This window comes from Epinephelus lanceolatus, chromosome 3 (assembly GCF_041903045.1).
Source record: "Epinephelus lanceolatus isolate andai-2023 chromosome 3, ASM4190304v1, whole genome shotgun sequence".
In the NCBI taxonomy this organism is placed as follows: domain Eukaryota; kingdom Metazoa; phylum Chordata; class Actinopteri; order Perciformes; family Serranidae; genus Epinephelus; species Epinephelus lanceolatus.
The window spans coordinates 42,305,380-42,324,668 of NC_135736.1; the positions used below are offsets into that span (position 1 = coordinate 42,305,380).

At 40.7% G+C, this 19,289-nt stretch overlaps 1 protein-coding gene across 3 annotated transcripts in view; it reads right to left on the reverse strand.

Moving 5' to 3' along the window:
* The window catches only part of mgat3b (beta-1,4-mannosyl-glycoprotein 4-beta-N-acetylglucosaminyltransferase b), a 116,917-nt gene that overhangs the window by 13,548 nt on the left and 84,080 nt on the right, over window positions 1-19,289 (reverse strand). For 2 of the 3 annotated variants that reach the window (XM_078166394.1, XM_033624292.2), the window contains exon 2: window positions 4,513-4,972. In XM_078166394.1, the coding sequence (XP_078022520.1) occupies window positions 4,513-4,971 (459 nt within the window). In that variant the 5' untranslated portion in view covers window position 4,972. Of the gene's footprint in view, window positions 1-4,512; window positions 4,973-11,779; window positions 11,941-19,289 lie in introns of all 3 variants that reach the window. The other variant, XM_078166393.1, reaches the window with a different exon arrangement.

The window sequence follows — 19,289 nt, forward strand, 5'->3', positions numbered from 1 at the left end:
CAACCGCTTATCCGAAGTCAGGTCGCGGGGGCAGCAGGCTGAGCAAAGTGCTCCAGGCGCCCCTCTCCCCAGCAACGCTTTCCAGCTCCTCCTGGGGAATCCTGAAGCATTCCCAGGCCAGACGAGATATGTAACCCCTCCGGTGTGTTCTGGGTCTGGGATCAGATGCCAAAACCACCTCTATTGACCCCTTTCGATGTGATGGAGCAGGGGTTCTACTCCTAGTTCCCGCTTGATAAAAAAAATGAAACCAAATAAAGAAAAAATATCCGTTCATTGTCTTCGGGGATCAGCAGATTACAGCTGGGGATACTACACGTTTAACTGGTCTGGTTTTCACCAAATTTGCCCATTCTGATAACTGAAGCTGATCAAAGTTGGTGACTTGTCAAAAGTGAGGGTCAGTTAACCATGATCCCATCCCAAATATTCAACTTAACTCTCGGACTGATGTGAGCAGCCATAGAACCAAATTTAAAGTTAAAGAAGTGAAAGAGACAAGATGTATCCTTTTCAGAATAATAATGCATTCTTGTACTTATGATCCATTAAATTAAAAATTTTGGAACTCCATCTCCGACAGTCAAAACACCAGCCAAAATTATTTTTGCTTTTTTTCTGATTTCTTCCACAAAGTTGTAGGGCTGTACCCAACACAGAATTTTGTTAGTAGATTGTTTGTAGATTTGGCTGTTCAATACGAATAGCTTGTTTGCAATCATGTGGCTATTATGACACGCAAAATTAAGATAAAGGGCAGCAAGTGATAAATCCACATACTCAGTGAATTAGATATAGAGGAAAATGACTATATAAAAGGGTTGTAAGAACCTGCAGGCAGCAGGTATCATCACAAAAATGAAAATCATGTTGGACATGATCCATACAAAACAAGGAAATGTGAAATTTGTCTCATAGTTTGACCAAATTGCCCGGTGTAAACACGATCCTTGTTACAAATTACTTTATCCACCAGACCTCCTAATGTTACTAATGTTACACAGCAAGTCAATGAAAGTATACAAATATCTGGTGGACTATAACTATTTTACGTGGGGTCCATGACTTAACGATTGCTGTCTTCTTTTTGGTCAGGTGAGTAAATGTGCTTGAGCATAGTTTATTTTTCAGTCTTGGCCATCAGGCTACTGTTACTAACTAACATTAGCTAGCTTTAGCTACTCTTGTCTACCTACTAGGTTAACCCTTCCCAGAGGCCTGGTGAAACGCTGTTAAAAATCTGGGTTGTGGCTAAAAAAAAACTGAGAAGTTCTTACAGCACACTGTAATTGCATCCAGCTCAAGGCATGTTCATTTAACGTTTACATTTGAAATTAGTTAACTCCGCTCCTCCAGACTGAAAACAGAGGTTTTTGATCCACATCTGCCACTGTTTCTCAGTGACTTTTTGTTTTACTTCTCCACTTCACATCCTACTATTTTCAATTTGATTAGCACAGCCCTAAATAGCACAAATCAGGCATTAATGCAGTGTTGGTAGTCCTCGCCTCCAATTGCCTGCCCTCCATCTGGACAGCTCACTAGCGTAAGATGTCACATGTAAAGAAGCTACAGTATATTTGACTATTTGTACATTATATTCCATACCACGTTTGAGGCATTGATCCGGCTTCGGATGGATTTTCAGGGTGACAGTGACATTTACACAATGTAGTAAGCAAGCCAAGTTTGCCCACTGAGCTAATGCGTGCTAACTACGCTAAAGGTGAATCAAAAATATGCAATAACATTTTTTGCCAACACTAAATGTCAAACAAAAGCCAGAGACTGTATTGTATCAAGTCGCTGTGAGCTGTAAATTCCCCACTTCTAAGCAGAGGGCAGAAGATTATGTCATCTCGGAGCATGACCAGGCAGGCAGCTGCCTCGGTCTCACTCAGATTCACCCTGAGTCTGTGTCTGCAGCTGCCTGTAGTGACGTGCAGCGTGACAGCGAGAAACGCTCATGCCGCAACTATGTCTTGGGACTGAAACGTCCCCAGAGCAGAGGTACAATGCACGCTGACAGACAAAAACACGAATGACTGCTTGACTTGTCATACTTCAACTTTCAGAGGGCAGCCTTACAAAGTTGTAGCTCCTTCTGCATAGAACTTACCCTACATTTATTATATCATGGCCTAAGCCAAAGTTGGTATTCATGATTGGATATAAAGAGTATGTAAATGTACGTTCAGAAACCTTTGGTAAGACTGTTAGTTACCCACATCTTTTAAAGTGCAATAACAACATTTGTGCTTGTCTCATTGTCAAGTGTTAACAGGTTACTAAGTAACCTTGTAAAAAGATCACATGTGACAGAAAGAAATGAGGGCAAACTGTGCAGTTAATGTTTAGAAACACATGCATAAAGTGTAGCTTCTGCAATCACTGAGCAATGACACCTTATCATTACGTTGGTATGAAAGCAATTCCCGTGAAACACCGTTTTAGTGTTGATTGGCGACAGTGCATCACCACATGACCTAGGACGAGTGATTACAGAGTGTTATTTATTTATTTTTGGTCTCAAAGGTTCCATAAACACGGATGTGAGAACTTGCTGAGTGTTGGAGATTATTTGCAAAGTGATAAAATAAAAAGGGAGGCAGCGTGATAAAAACACAGAGTGATAAAACAGGATGATGGCAGGAAGAGATGAGAAAAGAAACACGATCAATAACGTGTGAGGTAATATTACATTTGAATTACCTCAAGAGGGTTGTGAAAATATCTTGCCTCAAAGCAAACAGCATTTATTACTCTGTTTTTCTTGTTAGGTTTTCTGCTGTCTTTCTAAAAATGCATACTTATGAAACAATATTTCTGTTGTTTTTACTCACTCTGTTTCATAAAAACTAATTTTAAGTATTTTGGGAAAACAAAGATTCCTAAAGTAACACCTCTCCCTCATTGTCTTCCTGCAGGTGGCAGATGAGTGACAGTAAGAAAGCCTAAGTGAGTGACTGGAGCCTTTCTGTACATCCTGGACTCAATACTGTCTGCATGTGGATAATATAAAATATAAACACTCCACCTGTGCATAATTAAATATGTAAAAAATGATACTGGTAATATTTTACGAATCTCAAGTTCATCCCAAAGTAGAAATTCATTAAAATTATGTTTTGTATACGGCCAACCAGAGTGCAAAACTCACACACATTTTCCTGACCGGGAGTCCAAAAAACTATAATTGTGATTTCTGCCTTCCAAACACTCCCAGCACTACTGAGGAGCTGGGTGTAAAAATTCTATTTTATGACATGAGAGAAATTACAATGCTGTGAGCCCAAATTGGCTTTTCATCAAGTACGGAGGAATCCTTGTTCAAGAAACACCAATTTGGTCTTGAGACTTTGTAATCTTTCTAATTACCAACACAGATTTTGCAGATTTTAACAGTGTTGAGAATCATTAGGAGGGGAAAAACTAATCCATCATGAAGCCCTACAGCCTTACAATCACACCATACTGGTCAGTATACTAACAACTAAAGAAGGTGGTGTCAACAGAAATGTATTTAATATTATCTAGTTTTTGTTTTCACTCCCAGTTTCATAAGTTTAAGATGAAACACTTTTTCAATGTACACAAATTCCTTGTTTCTCTCAAATTTTGTGCATAAATATTTTAAAATCTGTGTTAATGAGCACTCCTTTGCCAAGATAATCCATCCACCTGACAGGTGCGGCATATCAAGATGCTGATTAGCAACAACACTGCCACACAGGTGCGCCTGCATTGGGCTGGTCACAATTAAAGGGCACTCTAAAATGTGCAGTTTTATCTTGAAAACATTTATTAAACACTCTGAACTATCGATTTCACAAGACTTGGGCCACAGATATGCATGTTTTGGTTACAGCAAATTCATCCATAAAGAAAAAAACATGTCTAATTTCAAATATCAGGTATAAAATCATCATCATGAAGTCATCATCAGTGCAGGTCACTATATGTGTGTCACCATTAAATCAAGACCGAATATGCCAGCTTGAAAAGTTGTGTTTTGAAAGTGGAAAGGGGGTCAAGAAATCAAATGTTGAGTTCTCGAGTTGGCCTGGTTGCAAGTGGTCTGCTGTTGTGAGGCCAGTTGGATGGACCAGTAAATTCTTGGAAACATTAGAGATGGTTTATGGTAGTAAAATGAACATTCAGTTCACAGGCAACAGCTCTGTTGGACATTCTTGCAGTCAGCATGCTAATAGAAGGCTCCCTCAAAACTTGTGACATCTGTGGCATTGTGTGATGAAACTGCAGATTTTGGAGTGGCCTTTTATTTGGACCATTCCAAGGCACATCTGTGTTGTAATCATGCTGTTTAATCAGCATCTTGATAAGCCACACCTGCCAGGTGGATGGATTATCTTGGAAACGTGCTCACAGAGAAATAAGTTTTTGTTTGCATAGAAAAATCTTTATTTCACCCCGTAAAAAAAGGAGCTAAAACCAAAGTGTCGCATTTATTTTTTTGTTTGGTGTACATAATGTTAGAGTATATAGAGTTACCTCATTCGGAGTGTCTCCCCGCTCATTCTCCTCTGGTTTCTCCCAAGGGTGAGGGGGCGCCGGCTCCTCCCTCAACCTCATCTCCAGCCCTGCGCTGCCAACGATCCCAGCACCTCCAACCATAACTCCGCCGATCCCCAGCCCCATCCCTCCTCCTCCTCCACCTCCTCCTCCCCCTCCCACAGCGCCCGCTACAGCTCTAGCTTTGGTGTCCGGTTGACGGAGGACGGGTAGGGGAGGGGCCTCTTCAGGAGAGGCGGGGCTGAGCGGGGTGGTGCCTACACCCTTCTCCCTCCAGAAGAAGCCGGTGACCATGATGAAGGACTTGATGTTGGGGTACGGGGCTGAGAGCTCGCGCAGCAGGGAGACGTAGTGGAGGGCCTTGTAGTAGTGGAGGAAGGAGATGACGCACAGGCCCACTGTGCAGAGCAAGAACACCCTGTGCCGCCGCATTTTCATCCTGGACAGAGAGGAAGGGAGGAGACGGAGAGAAATGAAGAAACATGAGTCTGAGTAATAACATCAGAAAACAATTTCCGTTTTGGAATAATCTCTTTATTCACATATGCACTATCTTCCTCTGTGGCCAAGTCACAATTAACTTAAAAATAATGGCCTCCGAGTTGCTAAAGAGAAAAAAATAAAAAACAATCAGCACCTCTTGGCTCTGATAGGAGCAATAGTCCAAGTAACAGGAGGAAAGTGTTAGCCTCAAGTTCATGGAGCCATGAACATGGCCTTGACCATTCGAACTAGCACAAAAGTGACAATGTTTACCGTCTTCCCACCCAGTCTGTTGTTTTCTCCTCTAATTAGAAGAAAGTACCTGAAGAGGTTTAAAAACAATTGTTAAAAAGGAAAATTAGGATTTAAATAGATTTTTAGACGCAAAGGACGCGGGGGTTCCAGGCTCTTTGCTCTTTCAATCAATAAAGAGCAAATGAATGAATGAATCAATAACAGAGTTAGCTTGATTAGAACACGCATAATTTAACATGAGTCTGGATTTTCAAGTCAACAAGCTCGAATACAATTAAGCCATTAAGTCATTTAAAAAAAAAAAAAGTGTAATTTGATGTGTCGCTCCTAGTGACAAACAAACAGTGAATAATTAGCGGATTACAGTCCTCTTCAGCTCTACTGCACTTTGTAGCATCTTTCATCTCATAGTTTTTGTTTTACAGTCCACAACTTCATTATTTTGGTTCTCTCTTAATGTTCTTATCCAAGCCCCCAGGAACAGTGCCCAGTTTGAAGCCAATCTTACATAGTGGCCAAACATGGAACTACAACTTCCAGGTCCATGTGGCCCAGAAAAGTCTTTTGCCATGGACTTATGTTGAGAAAGAGATGCCTGAAAATCAGTAAATACATTTTTTTTTTAGCGTTACAGCCCCCGTGAAATTACTTGTTTCACTATCGAGATATGATCCATTCAGTCCGATAACATTTGGAAAGTCTAGAAGAGCCGCATGATTAAATCATTTTTAATCATTTTTCTTTCTGGCTCCATGAGGCAACTTTCATAGAAATGACTGATTGCCTGCTTCCAAAGATATATCTAGTTCTCTTTATACATCCATGCTCTCATCAGCTAACATCCAGGCACATATTTCTAATGAAAAGTTTCAAATAAATCAACTGTATGCTACCTGCCCAGCACTGAATGGCACACATTAGCGGCTAACTGGCTAACTGATGAACATAGTGTAGTATTTAAGAGCTAAAGAGACAAATATTTCTAGGGTTGGAGAATAATGTTGGCATGTCATTGGTAGCAGCCGATATTGGCTATAAATTGAAATATCAGAATTGGCCAACATGCTGATAATATCAGTTGGTCATCTGTATTGGCCAATATTCAGAATTGGCTAACATGCTGTTTTCTTAATTTGCACAATTAATTAATATTATGTACATTGGAAAACATTGTATTTCGTCTCTCCACCTGTCTCATAATATGATGTTAATTCCCCGAAAGAAAAGATCTCATAATCACTAAAATTGGTGGGTAAAGAAATCGATATCAGGATCAGTTATCAGTCAAATGAGTTGTTACATGTCGGCATATCAGATATTAGCAAAAAAAATACAACATCATGCATCCCTTAATATTTCCCTCAGCAGCTGGTGGAGACCAAAACTAAACCTAAAAGTAGTTTGTCAGACTTAAGGTCATCAAGTGGACAGAAACATGAGTCAATAATTTTGTGCTTTATCTGTTGGATGTGTAGAAGGTTACTTTAAAGGGTGATAATGTGCCATGTTGTTTCACAGCTTGTTTCATTGTCCCTAAAGCGGCCAAATCAATTAATTCAGGTTTAAGCTAAAACCTGTGAAAGTGCAGGTTTATTCAATCTAAACTGCTTAAACATTTGTTAATACACACATAACCGCCCACACTGAGAATCAGAGGCCTGTTCATGGCAGTGCTGTGGCCTGCTCTGTGCAGTGAGCTGTACATAATTTATTCTGATGATCATGTTGATTAAACGGTTCGATTTTATTTCCATTCTGTAGCCTTTTATTACGGGACAAAGATAAAGTTAAGCATACATGGAATAGAGTGAGCTGACAGAACAGAAAATCACCATTGTCAAGTGCATCATTATCTACACTGTCTTTGCTTCTCATTGAGGACTGTCATAAAACGTACTTCTTATCATAATATTCAAAAATACATTGTGACACATGGATTACAGATAATCCTCATCTGGTCCTACTTCTACACATCTGCCTGAGTCATTTCACCTACATTTTCTCTCTGCTATGATAAAAAATTGATTCAAATAGCACATTAAAGTGGACTCAAAGCATCTGAACATGAGCATTTTTCTTGGCTTTTCAGTGGGATTTCCTCTTTAACCACTCACAGGCAGTACGGTCAAGAAACGGGGACACTCAGCGCTTACGCAGCAAGATTTATTCTTGCACTCTAATCCATCCTCAAAAAAAATGTTGAACATCTGAACACATTAAGCATACAATGTGCAGGGGAATAAAAAAGAAGAAAAAAAAACAAAACACTGAGGTAAGGGGGAAAAAAGAGCCGACTCTGCCTGTGACCTCCAAGCAATGCATCACATGAATCTGAAGTAGCTTGTTCAGCACAGACCCCCCGAGGGTCTCCACTGCTGGGTATGAAACGAAAGGCGGAGCGGGAACAGGGCTGTGAAGAGGGGCAGGGGAGGAGTGAGGTCCAGCTGAAGATGGGGGAGGACAAGGAGGAAGAGGAGGAGAGGATGGTGGTCCAGTGGAGGGAGGAGAGGAATGAATGAGGCATGAGTGGGAGCCTGACGGAGTGAATGTGAGGGCAGAGAAGAGAGGAGGGAGAGTGAGAGTCCTCTGTGAGAATGAAGCGTTTTACATTCATGTGCTGCATTAACAGAACGCTGTGAGGCTGAACCAGAAGCTCAAAAAGGTTCATGTTAACGGCTTAACACAAGTATTAAGAGTGTAATCACACTAATCTGCACATGGATCTTTAGCTATGTCTAAGTCCCACAATCTGAAAATGAATTACCAGAGGTGGGACAAAGTAAGATAAGACTCTCATCTTGGCTACGAAGTCCTGAGTCAAGTCAGGTAAGTCCCGAGTCATGATTCAAGTCCAAATGAAGTTAAGTAGCATTCGTGTTTAAGCCTCTGCAAAGTTGCAAGTCCTTTTTTGGTTTTGTCAAGTTGAAAGTTTTGTATATCTTCCTAATTAAAACCCCTATTGATTAGGTTAGTTTTAGCAAAAGAATCATGGCTGGTCGTTGTCATAAGGTGTGGGATGTGCGTGATAAATAGGCTAGTTGATTAACTGTTACCCTCGCTAACAGGTACCAGAATTTCAAGTCAGTTATTATCAAGATACACAGGAGTCTGGATCATTGTGCGAGCCTAACCAGTGACTCTGATCATCAACGTCTCTACAGTTGTTGCTGCTCAATGTCAAGGAAGGATCCTTAGATGGGTGAATTTCAAGGAGGCTATGTCACTGAATTCCTCCAAAGAACTGTTCCAATGTCAATGATTCTTCAAATTCTACCGACAACTGAATCCTTCCTTCAGAGAATTTTCAAGGATGTATGTGTGTAGTTGCTGAAAAATGTGATCACAGTTTTGATTTGGCTCTTATATACAATATTTTCTTTGCAATGTTTAATCTTGTCAGATTAAATTTGAGCTCAATTTTTTGAGTGTTTTCTTACTTTTAGACTAGTTGACTAGCTTAAGTTTAAACCTCATTTTAACGCCAGGGAAATTAGTCATTAGGAACATCCCTAGTTGTCACAATATGTACTTATTGTAATGTGACAATGTGGCGTACGTATATATGTAACATAGTTCTTTATCTATTTGCTGTTTTATTTATTGACATTATCAGAATTGTTAAATGTCATACTGTTTGGCAAAAGTTGACACAATCTGACATTAAATCGTAATTTAAGCTACAATTACCGTCTGGTTTCTTCAAATTTGATTTCAGGAGCAAAAATCAGCCTTTAAACTTGAAAGAAATCATGAACAGATTTTTTAAGTGTGATAATGATTGATATCAACTGACAAAATTTGAAGGCCTACGATTAAAAGGAAATGTAAGCGTTTCTAAATGAGATGTTGATGCACTTTTTGGGTCGTGTTGTGGGAAAGAAATCTGTCCCGCGCTCCCTGTGTCGTCAGTCAACAAGCACTAATACAGCAGCTCAGGCACTAATATCTTTGGATAGAGAGGTGTTACCTTGTGTAACAACTCTGTCTTCTCATTAAAATATATGTGAAATATACATAATACTTCAGCTGATATGAGCACAATCACACATGGAAGAAAAGAGGGAGGAGGATAAGGCAGGGTGATGGGAGCAGAAGGGAGAAAAGAAGATGAAGTCAAAGGAAAAGAGGAGATGAGGTGGAAGCTGGTGGCGTTTGGTGTATTACCGAAGCACTGCGCCACCTCATCTCCCGCTGCCACATCCTCTCTGCAACTCTTTCAATTCCCCACTATTATCTGTCATCTTCAATTCCCCTTCACGTTCACTCCCTCCTTCACTCCACTCTTCTGTCTCCCACACAGCTCGCCATAAAAGACAAAGAGGAGGAAGCGAGGGGTGAGTAAAAGACTCATCCCTTTTTTTTCCACCAATACACAGAGAAATGGAAAGAAACGGTGACAGAGAGGGAAGCAAAACGGGCTTTCTTTCTTCCTTGCCAAAAATCCTTTAATACATTTAAATCATGCTGCATGTCGGATTTGGAGATGACTTGATGAAGAGTCAGATTAGTGCACAATTTTTTTTTTCTACCAATGTAGTGAAAAAAGATAGCATATGTTCATTGCAGATTTTGGCAGGTGAAACAAAGTCGTTATTTTTCTTTTGGTAATATAAGTGCGGTTGCTGTTGGAGATTTTTTCCAGTTGCTTTCACTAAAAGGGAAGCCACTATATGTTGACGATGTAGACATTAACCTGTAGAGTAACATATCTAAAGTTAAAGACTATAGTTAGGGAGGGAGATGCCGTGCTTACAGAGTTATTAATAGATTGAGTACACATTCAAAAGAACAGACATTGTGAACATGTGAGTTGTTGAAGAGGTGTGACACTAGTGAGGATGCATCATCTTTGCACATTTTGCCCACGAATGCTCACGGTAATAGTCATAACCTGGAACAATTATTAAAAACATGTCCAGAATATGTAGAAACAGATGCTCAGGATTTAGGACATCATAAGAAAACAGGGACACTTAAGTTAATGCACGGACATCACACGAAAGTGTATTACATGCTTAGCTGAAAAGCCGGTGCTGTAGTACGGTGGATAAGCTCTCATATTATAACAATGCATTTTATAAGAAAAGCATAACATCTGAGGACCGTGAGAGGTAAAATCCAAGATGTCTGCCAGCGCTGGGTCTTATGTCCAATGGTCTGATTTTGAAACTAAACAGTGAGCAAACATTTAAGGTGTCAATGCCAGCTATATTTCACTAGACTTCCCAACACCATACACCTCAACCACTGTGATGTTCAACAGAGAAATCATACCTAAAATTTTGAATTCAAATTGGGAAATAATTTGTTCATTAATTAAAGCCATTAAGAAGTTAAAACAATGCAGGTGCAGGTGGTTTGATTTAAAAACATAACTGAAAAGTTTAGTTGCTGTGGGTTTTATTTAGGACTGCCCCCTAATAGTTGGCCAAATGTTAGTTGACCATTAAGGTCATTAGTCGGCAAAATTTCATTGGTCGCTTGGTTGCAAAAAAAAAAAAAAAAAGGAAAGGTGAAATCTTTTGGGAGCTGCACCTTGACAACATAAATCAAAACCTATATGACTGGACCATGTGGGAATTTGATTTGAAAGGATAGACACAGGAAGCAGTCAGACAGGAGTCAGGTTAATTTCCAGGGCTGGTACCTGCGGTTATTCCACAGGCTAGTTAATAACATGTCGGGCGGGAAATCCAAAGTGTGGGATCATTTTGAGAAGGTGAAGGACAAACCCAAGGTGATATGTAAACTCATCTTCATTGGTCGACTACAAACATGACGTATCATCTGAAACATGGAAGTAGCTACATGCCCATTAGCCCACAGCGTCAGTAACAGGCGGCTCGCTCAGTGTGTGACGTGCACTTGTAGATAAAATATAGGCCTATATTAATGAAGGTTCATTAGTACGGTTTTGTATTTCTCTGTAATGTAGCACAGTGTTGACAATGTTACTGATACTATTCTTTCTCACACCTTCAACTCAAACCATTGTGTTGCCCTGCCCAAAATATATCATTTAATGATTTAATTAATATTGTAAACATGCGGGTGACTAGTCGGAAAATTCTTAGTCAGGGGCAGCCCTTGATTTATTGTTACCACCAGGTACTTTTACAGATGGGGATGAAAAACAAAACAATAACTAATTCATCAAATGATGATGGTCTCTAAATTACGACTGAAATGTTTTGAATATATAAAAAAGGGCAAAATGTTGCTGTATTTTTTAAATTTTTTTAAAAAACATTTTTTTGGGCTTTTGCCTTAATACGACAGGACAAATTAAGTGTGAAAAGGGGAAAGAGAGAAGGGATGACATGCAGCAAGGGGCCACAGAGTGGAATCGAACCTGCAGCCACTGCAGCAAGGACACTCCCTTCATACATGGGGTGCCTGCCCTCCCCACTGAGCTATTGGGCACGAGTTAGTGCAAAATTTACCACACTTATTAAGCCCATCACCAATCCACACACCCCATCACCAATCCATATTCAAAAGCACTTACAAACAGAGAAACCGCAGGCATCGTGAGGGTGTTTGCTGTTGATTTTGGGACTCCCAGGTACGTCTAGTCCAAGACATGAGTGCCGTAATTACTCCCATGTGCTCATGTCACCAGTCTTTGCCAGTCTATTGCTGCAACCTTCGTCTTCCCTGTGACGCTGCCTGTCAGATAATGAGCAGGGTGGAGTTTAAAAATACTTGCTGAATCTTTTGTCATTTTCAGTCAAAGTAAGTCAGTGAACCTGATCCTTGAAGTAGGACAAGGAACATTAAAACCAATGATGAGTGTGAGCTGTGGAAATGTACAAACAACCAAAAGTATGTGCAGCATGGGATTAACATTTCATGGATATACTTTTTGAACACATTTGCTTTCTAAATTATATTTCTTAATAATAAACTGGGCAGCACATTTGCTTCACTTTTTCTTTACCCTGTACATGGACAATACATTGTATGACCAATTTGCCACATTGTGAAAAGATATACCTGTGTAACACTTTGCTCTTTTTTTATAGAGATGAACTTTAAATTTTCAGTTTGTCATCAGCAATGATTACAAAATGCATTTATTATAACTAAGCATGTCTTATTCTTTGAAATTAATTCTAGTATAGTACTTTATTTCTACATGTATTTGTGTAGAACTCAGTAACTGTGCAAACTCTGATATGAAGGCACAAAACTGCCAAAAGAGAAAACACAGAGAAATACACCAAAGCAAGTTTACAGAGATGCAGCAGCTTGTAAACTGCACGAAAATGCCGGTGCAAGCTGTAGAGATGTTGATAGATTCAGACTCGGACAATTCCTGTTTTGATCAACATTCTGAATCCGATTTGGACAAAGAAGCAAACAAGTTTGGCGGGACGAAACAGGATCTCCATGACGGTGACAATGACACACGGCCAAGATGACCACAAAAGAGAAAACACTGAACAATCACTGAACATGGCAACGTGTTCCGCTATACCTCAGAGAGAATATTATTTTCATTATTTTTATTATTATTATTTTCATTATTAGTATTATTATTATTATATTAAAGAATGGAATAAGATAACATAATGCCTGATCACACAGGCCGCATTTTAACAGCTGGAGGCCCCTTCTTCTAATTGATTTTAATGAGAATGAAGCTTTTTGCTTGCGGTTTTCATGTTGCGATGCGCCTCTCATTCCTGTGCTTTAAGTGCCTGGCATTTTTGCCGGAGCGCTCTGAACGCCTTGAGTTGAAAAAACTCAGACCAGAAAAATGCCCCACGTCATCTCTGCCTTTTCCCCATTGTCCAATCAGATGATTTGAAAGAGGGGCCTTCTGTGGTAATCATGAAAACAAGTTTACAGCTGGCAAACTATGGAGGAGAAACAATAGACAGCAGGGTGTCAAACTGCCCCGAGTCATCCTAAGATATGCCTGGAAACAGCCATCATGGAGGGGAAGCTCCTGGACCAACTGGTGGTACTCCCCATGATCCACCCTCTTTTTTAGGGTCTCATGTACCCACACACATCTCTGTTTCCCTGTGCCCAACAAACTATGTACTGACAGCCTCTCACCCTCAACCAGAGCTACAGCAAGTGCCTGAACATGTTAGGGACTCGTTACTAATTACTCTCAAATAAATAAACAGTATATTGATTAGAATTGGCTGGTTGCCTGGCAACAATAAAAAGGCACAGCAGGCATTTTTTTGTTTTTTTTAATAGTGGCATTCGGCTATAAAAAGAAAGGCAGTGCGGCACCTTGCGTTTTGCAGCCTGCTAAACGCATGTGATCAGGGCCTAAAATGTTTTTTGTGTTTAAAGGCAGACGGTCTCCTCTTTCGATTCATATTGTTTACATACAGTACAGGCCAAAAGTTTGGACACACCTTCTCATTCAATGCGTTTTCTTTATTTTCATGACTATTTACATTGTAGATTCTCACTGAAGGCATCAAAACTATGAATGAACACATGTGGAGTTATGTACTTAACAAAAAAAAGGTGAAATAACTGAAAACATGTTTTATATTCTAGTTTCTTCAAAATAGCCACCCTTTGCTCTGATTACTGCTTTGCACACTCTTGGCATTCTCTCCATGAGCTTCAAGAGGTAGTCACCTGAAATGGTTTTCCAACAGTCTTGAAGGAGTTCCCAGAGGTGTTTAGCACTTGTTGGCCCCTTTGCCTTCACTCTGCGGTCCAGCTCACCCCAAACCATCTGGATTGGGTTCAGGTCCGGTGACTGTGGAGGCCAGGTCATCTGCCGCAGCACTCCATCACTCTCCTTCTTGGTCAAATAGCCCTTACACAGCCTGGAGGTGTGTTTGGGGTCATTGTCCTGTTGAAAAATAAATGATCGTCCAACTAAACGCAAACCGGATGGGATGGCATGTCGCTGCAGGATGCTGTGGTAGCCATGCTGGTTCAGTGTGCCTTCAATTTTGAATAAATCCCCAACAGTGTCACCAGCAAAACACCCCCACACCATCACACCTCCTCCTCCATGCTTCACAGTGGGAACCAGGCATGTGGAATCCATCCGTTCACCTTTTCTGCGTCTCACAAAGACACGGCGGTTGGAACCAAAGATCTCAAATTTGGACTCATCAGACCAAAGCACAGATTTCCACTGGTCTAATGTCCATTCCTTGTGTTTCTTGGCCCAAACAAATCTCTTCTGCTTGTTGCCTCTCCTTAGCAGTGGTTTCCTAGCAGCTATTTGACCATGAAAGCCTGATTCGCGCAGTCTCCTCTTAACAGTTGTTCTAGAGATGGGTCTGCTGCTAGAACTCTGTGTGGCATTCATCTGGTCTCTGATCTGAGCTGCTGTTAACTTGCCATTTCTGAGGCTGGTGACTCGGATGAACTTATCCTCAGAAGCAGAGGTGACTCTTGGTCTTCCTTTCCTGGGTCGGTCCTCATGTGTGCCAGTTTCGTTGTAGCGCTTGATGGTTTTTGCGACTCCACTTGGGGACACATTTAAAGTTTTTGCAATTTTCCGGACTGACTGCCCTTCATTTCTTAAAGTAATGATGGCCACTCGTTTTTCTTTAGTTAGCTGATTGGTTCTTGCCATAATATGAATTTTAACAGTTGTCCAATAGGGCTGTCGGCTGTGTATTAACCTGACTTCTGCACAACACAACTGATGGTCCCAACCCCATTGATAAAGCAAGAAATTCCACTAATTAACCCTGATAAGGCACACCTGTGAAGTGGAAACCATTTCAGGTGACTACCTCTTGAAGCTCATGGAGAGAATGCCAAGAGTGTGCAAAGCAGTAATCAGAGCAAAGGGTGGCTATTTTGAAGAAACTAGAATATAAAACATGTTTTCAGTTATTTCACCTTTTTTTTGTTAAGTACATAACTCCACATGTGTTCATTCATAGTTTTGATGCCTTCAGTGAGAATCTACAATGTAAATAGTCATGAAAATAAAGAAAACGCATTGAATGAGAAGGTGTGTCCAAACTTTTGGCCTGTACTGTATTCAACAACAAATTATTCTGTGGGTCCTGAAAGATTAGTGATTATGATCAAAGATGCTGGCGGTGGCTGGCAACTTAAAAGTAATACTGGGGGAAGTGTAAACAATCATCTATCTTCAGAACTGCCCACTCCACCTTTAAAACAGGGCAAACTGGTCTGGTCTAAGCTGTTTAAGATCTCGCCAACGTACGGCCAAGGCAACACCCAGAAACCGTCTCCATGGCAAAAAGCCAGTCAATCATGTGTTCAGGTCTGGAATGCATTGAATTGAGGGAACAGGAAATATTCAGAAAAGTGCTTTTTCTGTTTTTTAATTCGGGCCGGCCTGAGTTCCTGTGTTTATACAACTGCAAGCTTTTATTTGAGGACAGTCTGATATCAGAGGAGGCAGAGAGCAGGAGAGATAGCTGCTCTCCACCACAACATTGTTTGTTTATCTTATTAGTATGGTCTTACTTGTAGATTTCACACTCCTCCTCCCTCCCCACTCCAAACAAAACTCCCCCTCTCTTTCTTTCTTTCTTTCTTTCTTTCTTTCTTTCTTTCTTTCTTTCTTTCTCCACCCCCAGCTCTGCCTCTGTGGGAATTTTTTTAAGAAGTTTTGGGACTGCACATGCATGCACCCCTGGAGAGTTTAGAAAAGCCCAGACTGCTGGTTGGCGAATGCAGCCAAAACATTTGGTTTGGAGACACGGAGGCCGATCAGAGGGATAAACAACCACAGGAGAGAGTACGTGCAGGGAGGAGGAGTCCCGCTTAACTGCTCCTAATTTCATCAGTCTGACTGTGTGTGTGTGTGTGTGTGTGTGTGTGTGTGTGTGTGTGTGTGCGTGTGTGTGTGTGTGCGTGTGTGCGCGCACTGCTGACCTGGTGAACCAATTTCACATAAAACTGAATTTGGGACTGGTAGACAAAGGGGGGTCTGTCTATTGTCATGGCTACAGACAACATATCAGTGCATTTATCTTTTTACATTATAAAAATAAAATCAGATTAAGAAAAAAAATCTTAGAAAGTAAAACAAAAATACCTGCAGTGCAAACACTCTGCATCATTGCTTTATTCTGTACTTAGTTTTCTTTTTTACCTATAACAAATTGTTGCCTAATTAGCATCTCATTTGCATCTCCTACCCAATCTTCTCCTCTCTCTCTGCAAATGAGAGATAGTTTATCATTGCAAAGTGCATTATATTCATTTGTTAGTAGTAACATTACAGTAAGTCACAATGCTAACACACAGAGCACATGCTAATATGAATTTACAGCACGTGGGTGGAGTTACACAACTTGCCTCAAGCATTACAGTGTGCAGCTGTCAGAAAAACATGGCGCCATTGATTAAAGGACATGATAAGCTCGGAGGCATATGAGGCCGGTCGATCAGGCATTTTGGAACAGGGGCTCAACTACAGCTGGTTTTCGATTCCCATCCCTAGCACCGATATTTACCTATTCAGAGAGGATGCTCAAAAGCCACTACACCTACACTACTAGATAGCAATGCACAATACTGGATTGTTTACCTAAATCCAATATGCCGATATGTAACAACTAATTTGACCGATAACTAACACATTTTCTCCACCTAATTTCAGTGATCATCAAGTATTTTCTGTAGTGGAATCAACACATACTCTTATCATGATAACCTACCAGCAGATGGAGACATGACATAGAATGCTTTTCAATGTATGTAATAAAGGAAAAGCATGTTGGCCAATTCTAATAGTTCATTTTAAAGGCAATACTGGCCGATACTGATGGCGCACCGATATTACTGTGCATCCCTACTACTGGATATATGGCAGGTGGAATCACACACTATCCAGATTCTGCTGCACAAACGCAGCTGTGTCAATACGCAGACAAGACTGGGATTCAACATTGAGCCCTGGACCCAACTACAGCAAAATTCTAAAATATTAAATGTGCAGATACACAGGGAGGAGGACGCACTTGAACACACACAATGTCACACTTGGTGGTTTGTGGCTTTAAAAATGTTGCCACGTCAGCCCAACGGTTTCATAGGTGGAATGATAAATGATGCACTACCTCTCCAAAGTGCTTAAAGGCCTTTGTTTTGTAAGAACTAACGGCAGTAAAGCTGTGCTCAGTGTGTGTTTGTGTGTGCGACGATGCTCCGTGAGAAGCTAAATCGCCTCTTCTTCTCTTTCAGCACAAAGAAAACTCACAGACATCTTTCCACATGGGAAAGGCTTTGGTATCGTCTCATCTGAACTACAAAGTGTCTCTCAGCTTATTGAGTACCACCCGCAGTCTCTGACCAGTCTGTTGACCTCACCTAACAAGCACCCAGGGGGATGTCGAAACAAAACAAAGCACCTTGGGTAGAGCAGTAAGTGAGACCAACTTCCAACAAGACCATCACAAGTTTGGTCCAATCAGAGTGTCCTTTGTGCAATTAAGAGTTTGTTTCTTTTGCAAAATTTGTTTTCTTTTGCTTCTTTTGTCTCAGGGTCTGAACTGTGCGCAGAAAGACAACTTGAATTAAGCCACAAACCCCTAAGTCGTGTCCTTGCACGGCCACGGATCGTCTTTACTGGGCCAGAGAAAGGCATGAACTTATTTTTAATACCGAGAGCTAGGGGAATTCCTGGGGACCTCTGAAATAAAAATCTATTGTCTTGATGGGCTTTACTGTCAAAGGACACAACAAAAGAGTATCAGCGTCATGTGGGTGCTTGAGGGATGATGCATCAGTTGACATGGACACAAAAGCGGCATATACATTCACATCCAGAGCCCTTAACCTCATATCCTTTTACATGCTCAGGGTCAGAAACAATAGCAAGCTCTGTAATCGAGAACCAACAGTATATAAGGTGTCAGGCTGAGTCAGATGAAGACACAATTTAACGCACTTTAATGTCCATTTCCTCCACCTGATATCAGGAAACTGGAGTTACTGCCTTGCGGTCGTTTGCCATGAATTGTACAGTTTACATTCATGTCTGTGACTAATATGTAGCCAAGAGAGTTTACAATGCTTCAAGTATGGATGTTGCCCCAAAGACGCTACATACTTCAATTAATAGCCTGGGCTATTATTTGCTTAAATCACTGAAATCAACAGGCCTATACTTTGAACAAGCGTCAAGGTGTGGGACAGGCCTTTAATTCCTTTAAAACAAAACTGTTGCTCAGCAAAGATCAGGAAATGAATGAATGAATGCTGACTATAACTCTAAAAATTAGCTTTCAGATAATAATATCAGTTATGAATCATTAATTTGATCTAGCTCTGACAGACATTAAACGGAGAGTGAGTTACAACACCCGGCATACTGACACAACACTTTATCCCGTTAAAACAATATACATTTTTTTATGAAAAACCCTTTTGATTATTTTGATGTGAGGTCCCTTACGGGCTAAATGAATATGAAGTACTTACAAGGTCATTGAAGAATGGACACATAATTTCAGGTAGCCATCAACTCTGTTTTATACATCTGAAGAACTTCTATAAAAAAATTTAAAAAAAAAAAGAGCTTGCTTGGCAACCTTATCAGCATCTAATTGAGACAGGTGTTTATTTGTCACAATGTGTAGCCACACCAGGCTAGTAAAAGTGACTAGGCGTTTAATTGAAGTTTTGCGGTATTCTAAACTACCCTGAAAATCCAGAGTTCTCGCAAGAGCATAATTTGAATTTGCTCAGCGAGTCACTCTGGCAATCAGTAATGATGCTCATTACCCATGCCGTTGGAGCCGAGCTGCACCAATCACATCGGTGTATCTGATATAGGCGGGCCAGACGCGAGCTAAACAGATAACGACAGCGCTGCGACGACGAAGTCCGGAATCAGTCAGTAAACATTGCAAGATGGCTACGGATGAACACCAGTCGTTTGAAACGGCTTTGGCCGCTACAATGAACGAGTTAGACTTGGCTTTTTCTCTAAAAGAGAAACAGAAGATGGCGCTCGAGTCTTTCCTTTGCAAGAAGGACGTTTTTGCTGTTTTGCTGACCAAGAGTCTAATCTACCAGTTAGCTCCGCTGGT